The 18,608-nt window shown below is 42.9% G+C and overlaps 1 protein-coding gene across 2 annotated transcripts in view; it reads left to right on the top strand.

The window, feature by feature from the left end:
• Positions 1 to 3,482: 3,482 nt before the first annotated feature.
• Positions 3,483 to 18,608, top strand: part of ncf2 (neutrophil cytosolic factor 2) — a 27,028-nt gene continuing 11,902 nt past the window's right edge. For both annotated transcript variants that reach the window (XM_061922134.1, XM_061922135.1), the window contains exons 1-9: positions 3,483 to 3,715; positions 3,912 to 3,995; positions 4,067 to 4,174; positions 6,271 to 6,405; positions 6,487 to 6,594; positions 9,365 to 9,424; positions 9,873 to 9,916; positions 18,112 to 18,253; positions 18,327 to 18,392. In XM_061922134.1, the coding sequence (XP_061778118.1) occupies positions 3,542 to 3,715; positions 3,912 to 3,995; positions 4,067 to 4,174; positions 6,271 to 6,405; positions 6,487 to 6,594; positions 9,365 to 9,424; positions 9,873 to 9,916; positions 18,112 to 18,253; positions 18,327 to 18,392 (921 nt within the window). In that variant the 5' untranslated portion in view covers positions 3,483 to 3,541. The remainder of the gene's footprint in view (positions 3,716 to 3,911; positions 3,996 to 4,066; positions 4,175 to 6,270; positions 6,406 to 6,486; positions 6,595 to 9,364; positions 9,425 to 9,872; positions 9,917 to 18,111; positions 18,254 to 18,326; positions 18,393 to 18,608) is intronic.

Below are 18,608 nucleotides of genomic sequence, written 5' to 3'. Positions count from 1 at the left end.
GCCAATCGACCATCTAAGCCACGCCGCGTATTGGTCTGATTCATTTGCTTTGACAAAGTAAATACAACCTTTGGAATATAGGTCCTGAGTTCAATCCTGGGCTTGGGATCTTTCTGTGTGGAGTTTGCATGTTCTCCCTGTGACTGCGTGGGTTCCCTCCGGGTACTCCGACTTCCTCCCACCTCCAAAGACATGCACCTGGGGATAGGTTGATTGGCACCACTAAATTGGCCCTAGTGTGTGAACGTGAGTGCATGAATGCTGTCTGTCTATCTGTATTGGCCCTGCGATGAGGCGGCGACTTGTCCAGGGTGTACACGGCTTCTGCCCAAATGCAGCTGAGATAGGTTCCAGCAGTCCCCGCGACCACGAATGGGACAAGCGGTAGAAAATGGATGGATGGATGGAATATTTCTTAACTTCTACTGCATTGATTCTCAAACTTTTTTCACCAAATACCACTTCAAAAACACTTGGCTTTCCAAGTAACCAACATTAAAATACAGTAACAAAGTAGGCCTAAATATTCCTTTAAACAAGTCAGAGGTTTTATTTAACAAGTATATTTAAAAGTATTGGCCAATGTAACATTGCACACAGTTTGAACAGTAACACTGTGTTTAAATATTTAATTTAATCAATCAATGTTTACTTATATAGCCCTAAATCACTAGTGTCTCAAAGGGCTGCACAGACCACCACGACATCCTCGGTAGGCCCACATAAGGGCAAGGAAAACTCACACCCAGTGGGACATTGGTGACAATAATGACCCAGTGGGACGTCGGTGACAATGATGACTATGAGAACCTTAGAGAGGAGGAAAGCAATGGATGTCGAGCGGGTCTAACATGATACTGTGAAAGTTCAATCCACAATGGATACAACACAGTCGCGAGAGTCCAGTCCAAAGAGGATCCAAGACACAGCAGCGAGAGTCCCGTTCACAGCGGAGCCAGCAGGAAACCATCCCAAGCGGAGGCGGACCAGCAGCGCAGAGATGTCCCCAGCCGATACACAGGCGAGCAGTACATGGCCACCGGATCGGACCGGACCCCCTCCACACGGGAGAGTGGGACATAGAAGAAAAAGAAAAGAAACGGCAGATCAACTGGTCTAAAAAGGGAGTCTATTTAAAGGCTAGAGTATACAAATGAGTTTTAAGGCGAGACTTAAATGCTTCTACTGATTGATTTGTTTGGCATACCACTTGATGTAGTCCACAAGTTGTATACCTACCACAGTTTGAGAATCCCTGTTCTGTTGTATTTGTGTGTGAAGTACAATATCCTTCATGAAAATTTTCTTTTTTGATCCCCTTCATTTGTCGTAAAGTTCAGTTTGGAAAAGTATTTGATCTTGGATACCATCTATTCATCCATCAGTCCAGACAGCGTTCTATGTCTCTGCCGAATACCCAAACAAGAGTTCAGCAGAGAGTTAGACCCCCCAGCAATACAATTTACATTTTAAACACAGCATTTGAACATGGAGTGGAGTCAAAGGCTACCAAAGTAGATGAAAGCCTTCTGCTTTGACCCTTGTGCCTTTTTACCACACTACGCACAGAGACTTGAACCCTGGTTGTTTGTAATGAGAGGCAAGTTTGCTGACTACTGGACTAAAAGCCTGAGCTGGCAGCCCATCAGCAAGCACTACTCTTGAAGTTGTCTGGGAGTGGGTTTTACCAATGTACGTCTGGCACAGCCGCATTGGCTGGCCACCGTTACATAGACTGATTATCTAATAATAGAAAAGCGCGATATAAAATCTAATCCATTATTATTATTATTACCATCCAAATTTCATTTAGTAAATGTATATCATGGCAGTACATTGGTAGAGGAGTTAGAGCGTGTGCCTCACTATACGAAGGTCCTGGGTTCGATCCTGGGCACGGGATATTTCTGTGTAGAGTTTGCATGTTCTCCCCGTGACTGCTTGGGTTCCAACCAGGTACTCCGGATTCCTCCCGCTTCCAAAGACATGCACCTGGGGATAAGTTGATTGGCAATACTGAATTGGCCCTAGTGTGTGAATGTGAGTGTGAATGTTGTCTGTCATAGCTGGCCCTGTGATGAGGTGGAGACTTGTTCAGGGTGTACCCTGCCTACGGCCTGATTGCAGCTGAAATAAGCTCCAGCACCCACCGCGACCCCGATAGGGACAAGAGGTAGAAAAATGGATGGATGGATGGAAATGTATATCATATAGTTATATTGTATACCATTATATTATATAGTTATGTATAAGGATTTTGTGTCTTTACTATGTGTTCATAAGTTTATTTGCACCCGGGCTCTGGGTCTTTCTGTGTGGAGTTTGCATGTTCTCCCCGTGACTGCGTGGGTTCCCTCCGGGTACTCCGGTTTCCTCCCACTTCCAAAGTCATGCACCTGTGGATAGGTTGATTGGCAACACTAAATTTACAATAATAATAATATATTTTATTTGTAAAACACACTTTACATTGAGCAAACAATCTCAAAGTGCTACAGTGTATTAAAAAAAAATGATAATAATAATAATAATAAAAAGATAATAAAAATAAATATAAATAAAAACTAGAACAGCCTAATAGCTAGAACTAGTATGTGTATGCAAAAAGGCTTTTTTTAAAAAGAAGGGTTTTTAAGCCTTAATAACTTAGATTTGTAACTTTGATTTATATCATGCTTTTTTAAACACTCAAAGCGCTCACAGAGAAGTGGGACTCAACATTCATTCACACCTGGTGGTGGTAAGCTACATCAGTAGCCACAGCTGCACTGGGGTAGACTGACGGAAGCGTGGCTGCCAGTTTGCGCCTACGGCCTCTCCGACCACCACCTATCATTCATTCATCATTCATTCATCATTCATTCACCAGTGTGAGCGGCACTGGGGGCAAAGGGTGTAGTGTCCTGCCCAAGGACACAACGGCAGCAAATTTTTGGATATCAATAGGTGGGAAGCGAACCTGCAATCCTACGGTTTCTGGCCGGCTACTCTACCCACTACGCCATGCCGCCCCTTAGCATTAAGCCACAGTCTGTGGTGCCCTCAGGTGGTCAGGGAGAGTTCCACAAACTGGGAGCGGCCGAGCAGAAAGCCCGGTCTCCCATAGTTCGTAGCTTTGTCCTTGGCTGGAGGAGGTTAGCCTGTTTGGAGCGGCGGTGTTGTGTGGAGGATTTGCCCTAGTGTGTGGATGTGAGTGTGAATGGTGTCTGTCTGTGTGTGTTGGACTTATCCAGTGTGTGATAGGCTCCAGCACCCTGAGAGGGAGAAGTGGTAGAAAATGGATGGATGGGTGGATTTCACAAAAGGCTATAGGATTTGATAAAGAATATGCATGGGAGTTAAAGCTCATGGTCATAGTAAGAGTAGTAATTCCCTTATGTGACTTTTTTAGTGTCAAATGTTGGCAGCTATGCTGTGATGATATCAGATATATTGAGTCATAAGTAAGTTGCAAAGATGAGGAAATAAGGTGCAACACACTTCCTGATTTCTGTAGTACAAATCAAAGGAACTTCATTCTCCGTCACACAGAACGTCCATCATGGCTTTTTTGGACACTCTGCGTCAGTGGGACGAGGCTATATTGTGTGTTGACAGACAAGATTTGAAACAAGCTCTCAAGATTTTTTTGTCCATTAAAGACCCCAACTCCAAAATCAGCTTCAACATCGGTTGTCTTCAGCTTGTGGAGCAAAAACTGGACGCTGCTGAAAAGGTACAGCTGGAAATGATTTAACCACACTTTGATGATCAACTTGGATTCATATTATGTTTGTTATTTATCAACTAGGATATGGGTTGTTAAAAAGTTTTGTGAAAATGTGTGGTGTGAAAGTGCAAGTCACGGAGAAAGAAGAAGTCACCATTTTGCATTTACTCTTGTGGAGGAAGTGACCTGTTTTGCTTTTCAGGCCTTCGATTTCAGCATTTGCAAAGATGAGCATCTGGCCGTAGCGTTCTTTCAAAGAGCAATCACCTTCTACAAGAAGCAGAGGAAAGAAGATGCATAATTCAACCGCACATATCTATTAACTTGATCTCTAATTTTACGTTTTTCCTTTAAAGGTTCCAGGAGAGTGTCAGTGACTTCCAACTTGCCCTTAAGGCCCTGAGGGGCAACCAGCTGATTGATTACAAAGCACTTGGTCTCAGATACAAACTATACGCATGTGAGGTCAGTATATTAATATTTCAGTGCTCTATATCAGTGGTCCTCAAATGGGGGTACGTGTACCCCTGGGGGTACTTGAAGGTATGCCAAGGGGTACGTGAGATTTTTTTAAAACATTCTAAAAATAGCAACAATGCAAAAATCATTTATAAATATATGTATTGAATAATACTTCAACAAAGTATGAATGTAAGTTCATAAACTGTGAAAAGAACTGCAACAATGCAATATTCAGTGTTGACAGATAGATTTTTTTCATAAATATTGAGGTCAAAGATTTATTATTTTTGTGAAGAAATGTTTAGATTTAAGATTCATGAATCCAGATGGATCTTTATTACAATCCACAAAGAGGGCACTTTAAGTTGATGATTACTTCTACGTGTAGAAATCTTTATTTATAATTGAATCACTTGTTTATTTTTTTAACAAGTTTTTAGTTATTTTTAAATATTTTTTCCCAAATAGTTCAAGAAAGACCACTACAAATGAGCAATATTTTGCACTGCTTTACAATTTAATAAATCAGAAACTGAGGACATAGTGCTGTATTTTACTGCTTTATTTCTTTTTTCCAACCAAATATGTTTTGTTCTGATTAGGGGGTACTTGAATTAAAAAAATGTTCACAGGGGGTACGTCACTGAAAAAAGGTTGAGAACCACTGCTCTATATGAATATGTCACTACAGTATATTAAGGGGGACGGTGTGGCAAAGGTGATAGAGTGGCTGTGCCAGCAATCTGAGGGTTGCTGGTTCAATCCCCACCTTCTACCATCTTAGTCACGTCCGTTGTGTCCTTGGGCAAGACACTTCACCCTTGCTGCTGATGGGTCCTGGTGAGTGCCTTGCATGGCAGCTCCCACCATCAGTGTGTGAATGTGTGTGTGAATTGGCGAATGTGGTAATTTTGTCAAAGCGCTTTGGGCTCCTTAAAAAGGGGTAGAAAAGCGCTATACAAATACAACCCATTTACCATTTACCATTAATATATCAGTGCTCTAAATCAGTGGTTCTCAAATGGGGGTATGCGTACCCCTGGGGGTACTTGAAGGTATGCCAATGGGTACGTGAGATTTTTTTAAATATTCCAAAAATAGCAACAATTCAAAAATCCTTTATAAATATATTAATTGAATAATACTTCAAGAAAATATGAATGTAAGTTCATAAACTGAAAAAAAAAATACAAGAATGCAATATTCAGTGTTGACAGCGAGATTTTTTGTGGACATGTTCCATAAATATTGATGTTAAAGATTTCTTTATTTGTGAAGAAATGTTTTGAATTAAGTTCGCAAATCCAGATGGATCTCTATTACAATCCCCAAAGAGGGCACTTTAAGTTGATGATTACTTCTATGTGTAGAAATCTTTATTTATAATTGAATCACTTATTTTTCAACAAGTTTTTAGTTATTTGTATATCTTTTTTTCCAAATAGCTCAAGAAAGACCACTAAAAATGAGCAATATTTTGCACTGTTATACAATTGAATAAATCAGAAACTGATGACATAGTGCTGTATTTTCCTTGTTCATCTCTTTTTTTCCAACCAAAAATGCTTTGCTCTGATTAGGAGGTACTTGAATTAAAAAAATGTTCACAGGGGGTACATCACTGAAAAAAGGTTGAGAATCACTGCTCTATATGAATATATCACTATATCATTGTGTCAGTACTTGATATGAATAATGCCGCAGCATTTTCTATAACGATATCAAACGAGAACTTTGGAGTAATCGCATCAGTATTGATGTAGTACATGTATTTTTTGGTACTGGTTTCTAATTGGGTCAGTCCAGATTCTGGACAAATGATATGGCTATCTGTGTTTTTTTTTTTCATCCAGCTGCTAGTCGGAATTATAACACATGCACTAGCACATTCATTCAAGTGAAGCTGCAAGGGCATTAAAAAAAAGCACGGGTAGACAAGCAATACATAAAAAAAGATTTAAAAAACAAAAAAATAACAGCAGTAAATTAACAGAATAATTACAAATCTTTTTCTGTTGTTTCAAATATACAGTGACAAGAATGTTGATAATTTTGTCTAGTAATATTTTAAATACAGTAATATTTACAATTTTGTCCAGGTTCTTCACAACATGGCCCTGGCTGAGGCTCACATGGGTCAGTGGGAAAGAGCCCAGAAGAACCTTGTGAAGGCTCTTGAGTTCAAGACTGACAATAAGCTCAACATCTTGGATCGAGCCATGCAGTCCATCCTGGTCTGTGATGTATTACCATCACAATAATACAACTATTTTCATATCATTCCTATTAGCGAACAACTTTCATTTCACCTGCAGAAACAGAACATTTTCAAAGCAGTAGAGTTTCCGTCCACTGTTCTCTTCAGACCAAATAAATATTATGTTGCTCAGCTGGACAAGAAAGACTACCTGGGAAAAGCCAAGGTAATACTACGCATTTACAAATACTGTAAAACACTGAGGTACAGTAAGGATACAGTAAGAGCAAACCTAGAAAAGGTATAAAAAAATATATTTTTTCCATTTCTATACCCCACAGTTTGTTAAATACAAATATGGATGCAATTATAGGCATATAGTTCGCAGTATGGTGTACAGTAGGGCGTGACCATATTTAAACATAATTTTTTTTGAAAACTTGTGTAATTAAATATATAAGTGGACGTCACAAAACAATGCAGGAGCATTTTTATAACTTTTATAAGTTTGCATGCATGAATTATGATCTTTGAACTGTTGGACTTTTTCCCCCAAATTATCAAAGTAAAATTCGAATAAATTAATAATCCCATTTCTGCTGCAGGTACTAAGTCAACATATTTCAAATCTGCTCCATCACATATTAAAATGTATTTTAAACTTCTGTGATGGCAGTTGTCGGCAACTGCTTCTCTTGGACATAAACATTGTCATGTCTCACACACTTGCATAAACCAGTGATTCCTGGAACCCCTGCAGTGGATTGCAATGTTTGTAGTGTGATCAAAGTTCTTAATGAGCGCTTCAAATCCCACCTCAGGTACAAACACTTTCAAATTTACGTGAATTATTGATCACAATGGCGATGTCATTGTTTGCCTTTAAGCTCTAAGTCAGTGACAGCTGCCTGTAAAACCTTAGCTATTTTTGCACATGAATGAAACTCACATTTGTCATGTATCCACAAAAGACCGGACAGCCCACAACCACAAAAACAATCTGACGTATGGGTAAAAATTGAAAAAATATTTTCTTCTTCCTAGAGAGGGCGGAACAGAACATATTTGAGAAGCACTCGTTGTACACAGACCACAGTTTGAGAATTATGTAATAGAACATACACAACAATATAGAATATACTTTGAAATTGTTCTTATAGAGCATGTACAACATTGAAGACATACAATTAATATTGTACCCAAGACCAGTGAATTTGGCACGTTGTGTAAATCATAAATAAAAAAAGAATACAAGGATTTGCTAATTATTTTCAACCTATATTCAATTGAATACACTACAAAGACAAGATACTTGAACTGAGAAATATATATTATTTTTTTTCAAATAATCATAAACTGAGAATTTAATGGCAGCAACACATTGCAAAAAAGTTGGCACAGGGGGATTTTTACCACTGTGTTACATGGCCTTTCTTTCTAACAACACTCAGTAAATGTTTAGGAACTGAGGAGACCGATTTTTGAAGCTTTTCAGGTGGAATTCTTTCCCATTCTTGCTTGATATTCTGCTTAAGTTGTTCAACAGTCCGGGGTCTCTGTTGTGGTATATTACACTTCATAATGCGTCACACATTTTAATGGGAGACAAGTCCGGACTACAGGCAGGCCAGTCTAGTACCCGCACTCCTTTACTACGAAGCCACACTGTTGTAACACGTGCAGAATGTGGCTTGGCATTGTCTTGCTGAAATAAGCAGGGGCGTCTATGATAATGACATTACTTTGATTGCAACACATGTTGCTCCAAAACCTGTATGTACCTTTCAGCATAAATTGTGCCTTCACAGATGTGTAAGTTACCCATGCCTTGGGCACAAATACGCCCCATACCATCACAGATGCTGGCTTTGTAACTTGGTCCGGAGGACAAGACGTCCACAGTTTCTAAAAACAATTTGAAATGTGGACTCGTCAGAACACAGAACCCTTTTCCACTTTGCATCGGTCCATCTTAGATGAGCTCGGGCCCAGCTAAGCCAGCAACGTTTCTGGGTTTTGTTGATGAATGGCTTTTGCTTTGCATAGTAGAGCTTTAACTTGCACTTACAGATGTAGCGACCAACTGTAGTTACTGACAGTGGTTTGGTAAAGTGTTCCTGAGCCCATGTAGTGATATCCTTTACACAATGTCGCTTTTTGATGCAGTACCGCCTAAGGGATCGAAGGTCACAGGCCTTGCCGAATTGCGTGCAGGGATTTCTCCATATTCCCTGAACCTTTTGATAATATTACAGACTGTAGATGGTGAAACCCCTAAATTCCTTGCAATAGCTCATTGAGAAACGTTCGACAATTTGCTCATGAATTTGTTCACAAAGTGGTGACCTTCGCCCCATCCTTGTTTGTGAATGACTAAGAATTTAATGGAAGTTGCTTTTATACACAATCATGGCACCCAATTAGCCTGTTCACCTGTGGGATGTTCCAAATAAGTGTTTGATGAGCATTCCTCAACTTTCTCAGTCTTTTTTTCCACTTGTGCCAGCTTTTTTGATACATGTTGCAGGCATCAAATTCCAAATGAGCTAATATTTGCAAAAAAATAACGTTTACCAGTTCGAACATTAAGTATCTTTTCTTTGCAGTCTATTCAGTTGAATATAGGTTGAAAAAGATTTTCAAATCATTGTATTCTGTTTCTATTTACGGTTTACACAACATGCCAACTTCACTGGATTTGAGTTTTGTACAAAATTAGAAACCATACCATCAATATTGGCCTTATTGACAACAATAAAACATACCATTAATAGTGTATTTATATAACATAGACAACATTATATTATGTTTACCATTAAAAGACTTATAAAACATGGATAACATTATACTTTGTATAATTAATATTGTACTTATACACCATAAACAACATTATAGACAGTAGCAAAAATATTGTACTTATAAAACATAAACACCATTGCAGAATATACCATTAATATTGTACTTAGAAAATATAAAACATTATTTATTTATTTCAGGTGGTGGCCTCCGTTATCCCCCAGGATCACTTCTCTGGATTTGCCCCGTTACAACCACAGGTAACCTCAAATATATGAAGTCATGAACTTGTAAGTCGTAAACATGTGTTCGCTTATAGAGGAATGAATTAATAATAATTATTAAAACATAATATATGAATCTACATATGAATCTAATATAATTTTATTATAGCATATTTTATGAATTTAGCAATATTACTATTACTATAACATACAGCTGTATATGCATTTGAAATGTCATTATAATAACATAGTAATTTAATTCAGCATTATCATTTATAACATAGTATATTCATTTTACATTAAGTCATAACATACATGGTATATGTATTTTGCATTATTATTAAAATAGTATATGAATTTGACATGAAAACATGTCAAACTATTGTGTGTGTGAGGAACATTATGTCAGCAACAACATATGTTTTAATTATAATTTCTGCATGTTACAGTGAAATATTTTTTTAATCATATTTTATTCACACAGTGTGAAAAGGGACCTGATACCCCTAAGGAGCCTGAGGTGCTGAGGTAAGATTGTAATTAAAATCATATAGTAAGATATCTTTGCTATGAATTATGTACCCTGGTACTAAAGGCTCCATCCATCCATCCATCTTCTTCCACTTATCCGAGGTCGGTTCGCGGGGGCAGCAGCCTAAGCAGGGAAGCCCAGACTTCCCTCTCCCTAGCCACTTGGTCCAGCTCCTCCCGGGGGATCCCAAGACGTTCCCAGGCCAGCCGGGAGAAATAGTCTTCCCAACGTGTCCTGGGTCTTCCCCGGTCAGATGTGCCCGAAAAACCTCCCTAGGGAGGCGTTCGGGTGGCATCCTGACCAGATGCCCAAACCACCTCATCTGTATTGCTAAAATAATAATAACAATGCATATTCATTGTCGCTATGTCAATGTTATACTTCTACATAATAAAACAGGTCAACAAAAATTATTTACGAAAATTTGTAGCAGGTCTCATACCTGCGTCTTCTAGATCAGTGACTTCCGCACACTTCACTCAGTGGTTTTTACAACTTTTAATATTTACACAATAATCAATTAGGCTTTGCAGCCCCTCTTGCAAGTCTCTTTTCGAGTCCTTCTGGGTTCTGGCTTTTCAGCACGCTCCCCTCAGTGTCGTCCGTCCTGCCGATCACGGTCTCCCGCGCTGCTAATAAAGGAACAGGTGATTAGATAACTCGTTCCAGCTGAGATTATCCACTCACCTGTCAGCTGCTTCATGACCGATTTCTGCACCCACCCCGTCCGCAGGGAACGCGCTGACCACGCCCCCTGCCACATGCCTCCACCGCCGGACTCAGGCCGGGGACCCGTCCGGCCGCATCCACACGCCCCCTACCCTGGGCGAGAGAGGAAGTCGGCCACGGCCATTTGCGCGCCCGGCCTGTGGACCACCCGGAAATTGTAGGGTTGTAAAGCCAGGTACCACCGGGTGATCCGCGCATTGGCGTCCTTCATGCGGTGCAGCCATTGTAGCGGTTTGTGGTCTGAGTAGAGACTGAAGGCGCGCCCCAGCAGGTAGTAGCGGAGGGCTCCCACCGCCCACCGGATGGCGAGGCACTCCCTCTCCACTGTGCTGTACCTCGCCTCCCGGTCCGACAGCTTTCGGCTGATGTAGAGTACAGGGCAGTCGACGCCCTCCACCCGCTGGGACAGCACCGCCCCCAGTCCCCGGCTCGATGCGTCCGCCTGCAGACAAAAAGGGATGTCAAATTTTGGCATGTGCAGTACCGGTTCCTCACAGAGTGCTGTTTTCACCTTTTCAAACGCCCGCTGCCACTGCTCCGTCCACTGGACCAGTTCTGGAGCACCTTTTCGGGTGAGGTCAGTCAGTGGGGTGGTCCAGTCCGCAAATTGGGGAATGAACCGGCCCGTAATAGCCTGCCAACCCCAAAAACTGCCTCACCTACTTTTTTGTCTTGGGAGGTGGACAGGCCGCAATAGCCGCCGTTTTGTCCACTTGGGGCCGCACCTTCCCCCCCCCCAAGTTGTACCCCAGATGCTGCACCTCCCTCCGGCCAACAGCGCACTTCGCCGGGTTGGCGGTGAGCCCCGCCCGCCTCAGGGACTCGAGCACCGCGCCCACCCGCCGCATGTGCTGTTCCCAGCTGCTACGCTGGATGATTACGTCATCAGGGTAGGCAGCCGCGTATGCCGCATTGGGTCGCAGCACCCGGTCCATGAGGCGCTGGAACGTGGCCGGCGCACCGAACAAGCCAAACGGAAGTGTCACAAATTGGTACAAACCTTCCGGAGTGGCAAAGGCCGTTTTTTCTCGGGACTCTGGAGACAAGGGAATCTGCAAGTAGCCCTTCGTCAAATCCAGTGTCGCAAAAAAACGAGCCGTGCCCAGCCGATCTAGGAGCTCGTCGACCCGAGGCATTGGGTACGCGTCAAAACGTGAAATGTCATTCACCCTGCGGTAATCCACACAGAACCGCACAGTTCCATCCTTCTTCCCCACTAAGACAATGGGACTGCACCATGCGCTGTGGGATTTTTCTATCACCCCCAACTCAAGCATAGTTTTAATTCTTCCCGAACCACTTTACGTTTGTGTTCGGGCAGCCGATATGGCCGAGACCGCACCGTAACCCCCGGGCTGGTCTCTATGTGATGTCGGACAAGATCTGTGCGCCCGGGCCGAGAGGAGAACACATCTGAGTAGCGCTGCTGTAATTCAGCCACCTCCGCTCTCTGCGCCAATGTGAGCTGGTCATCACAGGGAAGCTGAGGGGTTGGGCCAGAGTGCGGGCTCTCTGGCCCCAACTCTTCCTCCTCCCCCCCTCTACTGTTACCATGGCGAAAGGCTCGGCCTCTCTCCATGCCTTCAGCAGGTTGAAATGGTATATTTGGGTGTCTCCGCGTCGGTCCGAGCGCCGGACCTCATAATCGACGTCCCTCACTTGCCGTGTGACCTCAAAGGGTCCTTGTCACTTTGCAAGTAATTTGGCGCTTGACGTTGGAAGCAACACAAGCACTTTTTCTCCCGGTCAAAATTTACGCAGTTGGGCCCGCTTATTATACGTGCGCTGTTGACGCTTTTGGGCAAGGCGCAAATTCTCACGTGACAAGTGCCCCACCTTGTGGAGTTTTGCCCGCATGTCCAAGACGTATTGGATCTAATTTTTGCTGGAGCTTGAACCGTCCTCCCAGCTTTCCTTAATGACGTCCAATACTCCGCGGGGCCTTCGGCCGTACAGCAACTCGAACGGTGCAAAACCGAGGGAGGCCTGAGGTACCTCCCGCATCGCAAACATTAGTGGGTCCAACCATTTATCCCAATTTTGTTTGTCCTTGTGCATAAATTTACGGATAATGGATTTAAGCGTTTTATTAAATCTCTCCACCCGTCCGTCCGTTTGTGGATGATATACGCTAGTGCGGATGGACTTAATCCCCAGTAACCCGTAAAGTTTCTTTATCGTGCGTGACATAAAGAACGTGCCCTGGTCCGTCAAAATCTCTTTCGGGATTCCGACGCGGGAAATGACCGTGAAGAGTGCTTGCGCCACACTCTTGGCAGAGATGGAGCGCAGCGGCACTGCTTCAGGATACCGCGTTGCGTGATCCACCAGAACTAACACAAAACGGTATCCCCGTGTGCTCGGGTTAAATGGTCCGATGAGGTCCATCCCAATTCTTTCGAACGGGACCTCCATGAGTGGTAATGGGCGTAAAGGCGCCTTTGGAATGGCCGCGGGGTTCACCCGCTGGCAGTCCAGGCAGGCCGTGCACCATCGGCATATGTCTGCCCGGAGGCCCGGCCAATAGAATCAGACCATGACCCGATTAAGTGTTTTATCATATCCTAAATGGCCAGCCATGGGATTGAAGTGTGCCGCATGGAAAACCATTTCCCGGCGGAATTTCGGCACCAACAATTGGGTGTATTCTCCCCCGGTTTGCGTGTCACGGCCCACTCGATACAGTCTGTCTCTAATAATGGAAAAATGGGGGAATACCCGCGCTTTGCCCGGGCGCACCAGCTGACCGTCCACAAAATCGACCTGATCCCAGGCCTCGCGCAAGGTTTCATCAAGGGCCTGCTCGAGGGGAAAATCCTCCGTAGGTTGCCATCGGGGGACCGGGGGGGCCTCCCGCGAAGCCCCCACCGGTTCCCGCTCGGCATCCCCGGATGAAACTGCGTCGCCGCTGAAAACGGCGCGGATACTCCCCTTGCCTACTGTCCGTGAACGCACCCCTCCACATCGTGTCACCAAATGATTAAATCCCGGCCAATTCGTTCCTAAAATTATAGGGTGCGTAAGTTACGCGCTTACGGCAATCTTAACTCTGCTTTTGGGTTTGATATAAAATTTCCACTGGCACCATCGGATACTCGTGTATATCCCCATGCACACACCGTATTTTTATCCATGTTGCCTGCCCTAAACCCCCGGGTCGAACCAGGTTTGGGTGGATCATGGACTGCCTGCAACCCGAATCCACCATCGCCTGGTATGTACTCCCCTGTATCCTTACCGGTACGCAGTACGTCTCTCCCATATCGGGGGCGGGTGCTGGAGGTCCGACAACCCGCAACACCCGCCCCACCTCCATCACGGTGCACCCCTGGCGCAGGTGCCCCGGCTGTCCGCACCCCCAGCACACCGGCCCTGGCGTTTGAGGTGCACTCCGCGAGGGAAGCCCCCCTTCAGCAGCGCCGGGACCCTGGAACACACAAGAGTACATATTATTATTATTATCATTATTATTTCTCTGTGAGTCCCCCGATGATGTATATGTCTGTGTATGTGTGTGTGTATTGCTGGATGTCTGTGTGGGAAACCTGCTCGCTGGCCCCCTGTAGTCCGGCCAGGGCCCTCCCCGTCTCTCCTGACAATTTCCGCACACACCCCGTCCGCAGGGAACCCGCTGACCACGCCCCCTGCCACCAAATTGTTTTGAGAAAAGACTCTGCCCCAAGTCGAGGAGTTCAAGTACCTAGGAGTCTTGTTCACGAGTAAGGGAAGAGTGGATTGCGAGATCGACAGGCGGATCGATGTGGCGTCTTCAGTATTGCGGACGCTGTATCGATCCGTTGTGGTGAAAAAGGAGCTGAGCCGGAAGGCAAAGCTCTCAATCTACCGGTCGATCTACGTTCCCATCCTCACCTAGGGTCATGAGCTTTGGGTTATGACCGAAAGGACAAGATCACGGGTACAAGCGGCCGAAATGAGTTTCCTCTGCCGGGTGGCGGTGCTCTCCCTTACAGATAGGGTGAGAAGCTCTGCCATCCGGGAGGAACTCAAAGTAAAGCCGCTGCTCCTCCACATCGAGAGGAGCCAGATGAGGTGGTTCGGGCATCTGGTCAGGATGTCACCTGAACACCCCCCTAGGGAGGTGTTTAGGGCACGTCCAACCGGTTGGAGGCCACGGGAAGACCGAGGACACATTGGGAAGACTATGTCTCCCGGCTGGCCTGGGAACGCCTCAAGATCCCCCGGGAAGAGCTAGACAAAGTGGCTGGGGAGAGGGAAGTCTGGGCTTCCCGGCTTAGGCTGCTGCCCCCGCGACCCGACTACGGATAAGCGGAAGAAGATGGATGGATGGATGGGTTTTAGAGAAAATGTCCACAGTTGCAGCTATCCATTATTTTAGTAATTGTGTACCAGTAATCTATAGTTTAGGGGCCTGATTTACTAAAAATAAAATAGCAGGTACCTGTACTATTAGTGGACATGTTGCATGTGAGCTACTAAGACTACATGTGCAATTATAAAGTGGTACAGACCGCCGAATTTTGCGTGCATACTAGGCTTTTACCTCGGAGACAATCATGTTCTGCTCGTGTTGAACCTGCAGCACACATCTATATATCTTGGCGTTTTTCTATTCACAATTTTGTTTCATATTTATAAAATGTCACTTTTTAAATTGTTTGATTTTTACTTTGTGCATTTCTGATAAGCCCATTGGCCAATTTCAAATTTGCAGTCTCGTTTCTTTTGGCTGTGAGCATTGAAATGACATGTCGCTCATTCACATCAGATGTTGCATAAATATTATTAGACATTATTGTGCCAAAAATGTGCTGGTGTCCTAAATTACTAACATGTATACAGATTAAATTGATACATTTGTTAAAAAGCTCCACTTGAAAAAAATCAGTTTTGGTTACAATTGGAGGCGCCAGTGGACCAAAGTGGCGGTGTTTTGCCTGAATGAAGACCGCATTTCGTAGCGTCGTAAATTGTCAGAAAATACTGTCATGTTCATATCAACTGACACGACAATACAACAATGATTCAGTTTGACTTAACTTTCTACAATAGCAACCTACATATTTTACTCAAATTTTATATTTGCCGTTTGCAGTCATCGCACTGTTTTTTCTTAATACAGTACATGCACCTGGAGATAGGTTGATTGGCAACACTAAATGGTCCCTAGTGTGTGAATGTGAGTGAGAATGTTGTCTGTCTATCTGTGATGAGGTGGCGACTTGTCCAGGGTGTACACTGCCTTCCACCAAGGTGCAGCTGGGATAGGCTCCAGCACCCCCCACGATCCCAAATCAAATCAAATAAACTTTATAGGGACACGCATTAGAAAGTGGATGGATGGAGTACTTTTGAGCTTTTTTGTGTGGCTGGCCGTGTCATTGTGAAACTGCGAAAGTAGCTATTTATTGCTACCACGAATATTTCTGATCGCTAACATTTACATTGTCCTTTTGACTTGAGACGCCAGCATGTGAAAGCTGGGCCAACGTTGATCCTTGACCGCCCTTTTTTCTGTGTAGCCTCCTTTTTTCTTTTTTATGTCTCCTCAGACAAAACTTCTTTGTTTTCTTTTGCAGCTTTGGCTGTGATAGCAGTAATAACTGCACGTAGGCGTTCACGTTGACTTCCGTCTTTGCAACAAATGGGGAAAAGGTTATGGCTAATAGCTTATAAATATCTCCAATTGAAAATTTCACAAGATTTTGAGTTTTCAAAATCTGTAAAAAACAATCAGCTAAATTATAACAAATACAATTTTGAGATAATTTACTTTGTATGTAATGCGTTTATATCACATTAGTTTCACATTTGACATTAAATTGGTAAAATGGACTTTTACACAATTCAAATACATTAAAAAAACGTTTGTTTGACCTGTAAACCCGTGTGTATATTTATATACAAGATGTATAAATAAAGTGCGTGTGTGTGTGTCTGTGTGTGTGTGTGTGTGTGTATATATATATATATATATATATATATATATATGTATATATATATATATATATATATATATACATATATATATATATACAGTAGGGCAAAAAAGTATTTAGTCAGCCACCGATTGTGCAAGTTCTCCCACTTAAAATGATGACAGAGGTCTGTAATTTTCATCATAGGTACACTTCAACTGTGAAAGACAGAATGTGAAAAAAAATCCAGGAATTCACATTGTATGAATTTTAAAGAATTTATTTGTAAATTATGGTGGAAAATAAGTATTTGGTCACTTCAAACAAGGAAGATCTCTGGCTATCACAGACCTGTAACTTCTTCTTTAAGAAGCTCTTCTGTACTCCACTCGTTACCTGTATTAATGGAACCTGTTTGAACTTATCTGTATAAAATACACCTGTCCACAGCCTCAAACAGTCAGACTCCAAACTCCACTATGGCCAAGACCAAAGAGCTGTCGAAGGACACCAGGAAAAGAATTGTAGACCTGCACCAGACTGGGAAGAGTGAATCTACAATAGGAAAGCAGCTTGGTGTGAAAAAATTCAACTGTGGGAGCAATTATTAGAAAATGGAAGACATACAAGACCACTGATAATCTCCCTCGATCTGGGGCTCCACGCAAGATCTCATCCCGTGGGGTCAAAATGATCATGAGAACGGTGACCAAAAATCCCAGAACCTCAAGGGGGACCAGGTGAATGACCTGGGACCAAAGTAACAAAGGTTACCATCAGTAACACACTACGCCGACAGGGAATCAAATCCTGCAGTGCTAGACGTGTCCCCCTGCTTAAGCCAGTGGATGTCCAGGCTCGTCTGAAGTTTGCCAGAGAGCACATGGATGATGCAGCAGAGGATTGGGAGAATGTCATGTGATCAGATGAAACCAAAATATAACTTTTTGGTATAAACTCAACTTGTCATGTTTGGAGGAAGAAGAATACTGAGTGGTATCCCAAGTACACCATACATACTGTGAAGCATGGGGGGTGGAAACATCATGCTTTGGGGCTGTTTTTCTGCTAAGGGGACAGGACGACTGATCCGTGTTAAGGAAAGAATGAATGGGGCCATGTATCGTGAAAACCTCCTTCCATCAGTGAGAGTTTTGAATAGTTGACCAAATACTTATTTTCCACCATAATTTACAAATAAATTCTTTAAAATTCCTGCAATGAGAATTCCTGGATTCTTTTTCACATTCTGTCTCTCACATTTGAAGTGTACCTATGATGAAAATTACAGACCTCTGTCATTATTTTAAGTGGGAGAACTTGCACAATCGGTGGCTGACTAAATACTTTTTTGCCCCACTGTATATATATATATATATATATATATATATGTATGATATTCATGATATTTTACAGCAATAAAATCCATGAATATATTTACATGACACACTTTTGTTGCAATGTATCTGTCAACATCTAACTTTAGAAAATATATTTATCAATATGTGACTAACGACAATACTTGTCAACATGGGATTTTAATGGCAATATGTTTTTCTTTACAGAGCGTTGGAAGGTGAAGCTCACATCGTTCGTTATGAGTTCCTTCCTGAGACAAGTGACGAGCTGGCTGTTGTCCCCGGCAACATTGTGTTTGTCCTGCAGAAAGGTTCTGACAACTGGGCCTCAGTCGTCTTTAACGGAAGAGTAAGAGCAAAATAAATATTTGATACTTTTCAATGACATTGACGTTTTACGTGAATAACTAATTTCTTTTCAGAGGGGACTTGTTCCTTACAACTACCTTGAACGTTTGGAAATGTCTTTAGGTGCTAAGCAGGAACAGGTGAGAAACTAACAGTTTTTTACCCAAATTTTTACAGTATATCACATTTTTGTAGGTTTTCGTTGAAACGCTAAATTTTACCAATAGTTAGATTTTTGAACATTGTTTCAGTTTTGTAAGAACATACACATGTAACAAACGAGTGTGTTTGCCTGTTGCCTGAGACCTGCTCAGTGGCCTTGTGGTTAGAGTGTCCGCCCTAAGACTGGGAGGTCG

This window comes from Nerophis ophidion, linkage group LG15 (genome assembly GCF_033978795.1).
Source record: "Nerophis ophidion isolate RoL-2023_Sa linkage group LG15, RoL_Noph_v1.0, whole genome shotgun sequence".
Classification (NCBI taxonomy): Eukaryota; Metazoa; Chordata; class Actinopteri; order Syngnathiformes; family Syngnathidae; genus Nerophis; species Nerophis ophidion.
Note: the sequence above shows the minus strand (reverse complement) of the source record. Positions and strands in the feature narration are given on the sequence as shown.